The sequence below is a fragment of the Nicotiana tabacum genome, chromosome 6 (genome assembly GCF_000715075.1).
Source record: "Nicotiana tabacum cultivar K326 chromosome 6, ASM71507v2, whole genome shotgun sequence".
In the NCBI taxonomy this organism is placed as follows: domain Eukaryota; kingdom Viridiplantae; phylum Streptophyta; class Magnoliopsida; order Solanales; family Solanaceae; genus Nicotiana; species Nicotiana tabacum.
Genome location: NC_134085.1, coordinates 7,622,950 through 7,625,134, shown reverse-complemented (window position 1 = coordinate 7,625,134; position 2,185 = coordinate 7,622,950). Strand labels below are relative to the sequence as shown.

The window sequence follows — 2,185 nt, the reverse complement described above, 5'->3', positions numbered from 1 at the left end:
CCCACGCATCTATTTTGATATCCTCACTTTTATTATTACAAATGGACGTGTAGGTTCAATTTTCTTTAGCCTCAATTTTTTTATCAAGAAGTACTCTTTGCTAGGAATAAGCGGTGCCATTATTATATATTGCTTTATTTTTACATAATATTAGTATAAATATTTAACATTTTTTCAGGCAAAGCGACGTCACATGACACAACTTCCACCCTTGTGCATCCGCCCCTGGTAGTAGTACATTTGAAATCTCATTCACTACTGTAGTTATGCTCTTGCGTTGAACCAAGCGTAGGAGGTATACTCTGTTCATGTCGAAAAACATTTAGTGGATCAATTTTTGTCTTAGCTTTAACCAACCTATCATAGTTATTCAAGAAATACTTTTCACCCCATGCTCTAGCCCTCTCCACAGCATCAACAGAGGAAGAATAACGACTACTAGCATTTCGCAGTAAGTAGTCGTCGTCCATATTCATTCCAAGATCCATATCCAAGTAGTTGACATAAGCTCCCCTTGGCGAGCTTGAAACAAAAGGCGCCATTTTATTGTAAAATCCTCTTATCCACTCTATGTGCTCGTTGCTCTTGGCATCGTCCTCTTCGTTCCACTGTGCATAATATTGAATTGCGAAAAGGTTACCCTTTCGATGAGGGAAAGCAATAGCTTGAGCACTAATTTTGTCCATGGCTCCGCCATATGGATCGAACACAAGGAATGCATTGGGGTTTTTCTCGTGTTCAACAAGAGCTGTCATTATTCCGTCCATTGAAAATGGGGTCTTCACATAATCTGATTTGCCTTTGAAGCAAATTTTTACACCCAAGTAGCGTTCTTTCAAATGGGAGATATCGTCAGAGGAGTTCCCGAATATGTTATCTAAGTCGGAAAAGAAAAGTGCAGACTCAATCCAAGTCATTTCTTTGGCGTCATCATTCTTAACGTTCAGCTCTGGAAATGCCTCATTTAATATAGAAACCGCTTCAGTTTTTGGACCCAGATAAAGTCCATTGAATTGGGGACATATTTCAATAGGAGTAGGATTTCCGTATTTCATATCAGCCGGCAGATCTATAGGTATCATTTGTACTCCTAGAGTAAAATCATCGGCCAAATTTGGTGCAACTATTTGCCATTTGTAAAGTAATGGGGCAACGTATTGTTTGGAGCCAGGCTTAGAGATCTTAAAAGTTGTTACGATTTTGGGCACTTTCACTAATCGAATTTTCCAGGCATAAATAATTCCCCAATTTCCACCGCCGCCACCTCTGATTGCCCAAAACACGTCTTCTCCCATGGCTTTTCGGTCTAATAACCGTCCATCAGCATCAATAAGAAGAGCATCAACGACACTATCAGCAGCGACTCCGAATTTTCTGGACAGAAGTCCAAAGCCGCCACCTGAAATATGACCTCCAGATCCTACTGTTGGACCCGAACCTGCTGAAAATGCATGAACGTCACTTGCCTTGGCAATGGCGTAATAAATTTGGCCAATTGTTGCGCCGCCCTGAGCCCAAGCAGTTTCGGAATCCAAATCTACTGAAACGTCGTCTAATTTCATCAAGTCGATGATCACGAACGGGGAACCGTCAAAGGAAACAGAAGAAGTTCCTTCGTAACTGTGTCCTCCGCACCTTACTCTGATTTCATAAGATGTTTGTCTGCAACAAAGAATGGTGCTCACGAGCTCCTCCTTGCTGTTTGGTAGGATAATGACCGTTGGTTTCGGCATGTTAGATGCTGCAAATCGAAGATTCTGAAGGGAGAAGTCGAGCAAGTTAAAGTAATTTCTACTTGTGGGGTACATGGAGAAATTATGGACATTGTGGTTGATTAAACAGGTGGAAAGATTTGCAACTCCTTCTCCTGCTCCACTAGTAGCACTAGCAGAGAGGAAAGTAAATGAGAAGCTGATTAGAATTATGAGTGGAAACATGTTTCTTCAAATTAATTATTGCTTGACCTCTCCGGAGGAATGCAGATATAGTAGACATGAGCAGTTTGATGACAAAAAGATAATTTTTCTTTTTATAACAATTCCGGATGGCTAAGCTGCTTTAATTTACGGAGTGGTACTTAAATTATGAACATACTTTAGAAAAGTAGACATCAACGATTTTCATGATAACATATGTCCAATTATAAAGATAATATGGAACAGTTCCGGAGGGCTAAGCTGCTTTA

General features: G+C 40.3%; 1 protein-coding gene across 1 annotated transcript; it reads right to left on the bottom strand.

Annotated features, from left to right (window-relative positions):
- Positions 1-248: 248 nt before the first annotated feature.
- On the bottom strand, positions 249-1,937 carry LOC107831580 (reticuline oxidase-like). The gene has a single exon (NM_001326265.1). The coding sequence runs from the start codon at positions 1,935-1,937 to the stop codon at positions 249-251; it is 1,689 nt and encodes a 562-aa protein (NP_001313194.1).
- Between the last annotated feature and the right edge of the window lie 248 nt (positions 1,938-2,185).

Excerpts from the sequence above, each read along its gene's own strand:
- LOC107831580 (NM_001326265.1), bottom strand. The coding sequence starts at position 1,937 with ATGTTTCCACTCATAATTCTAATCAGCTTCTCATTTACTTTCCTCTCT.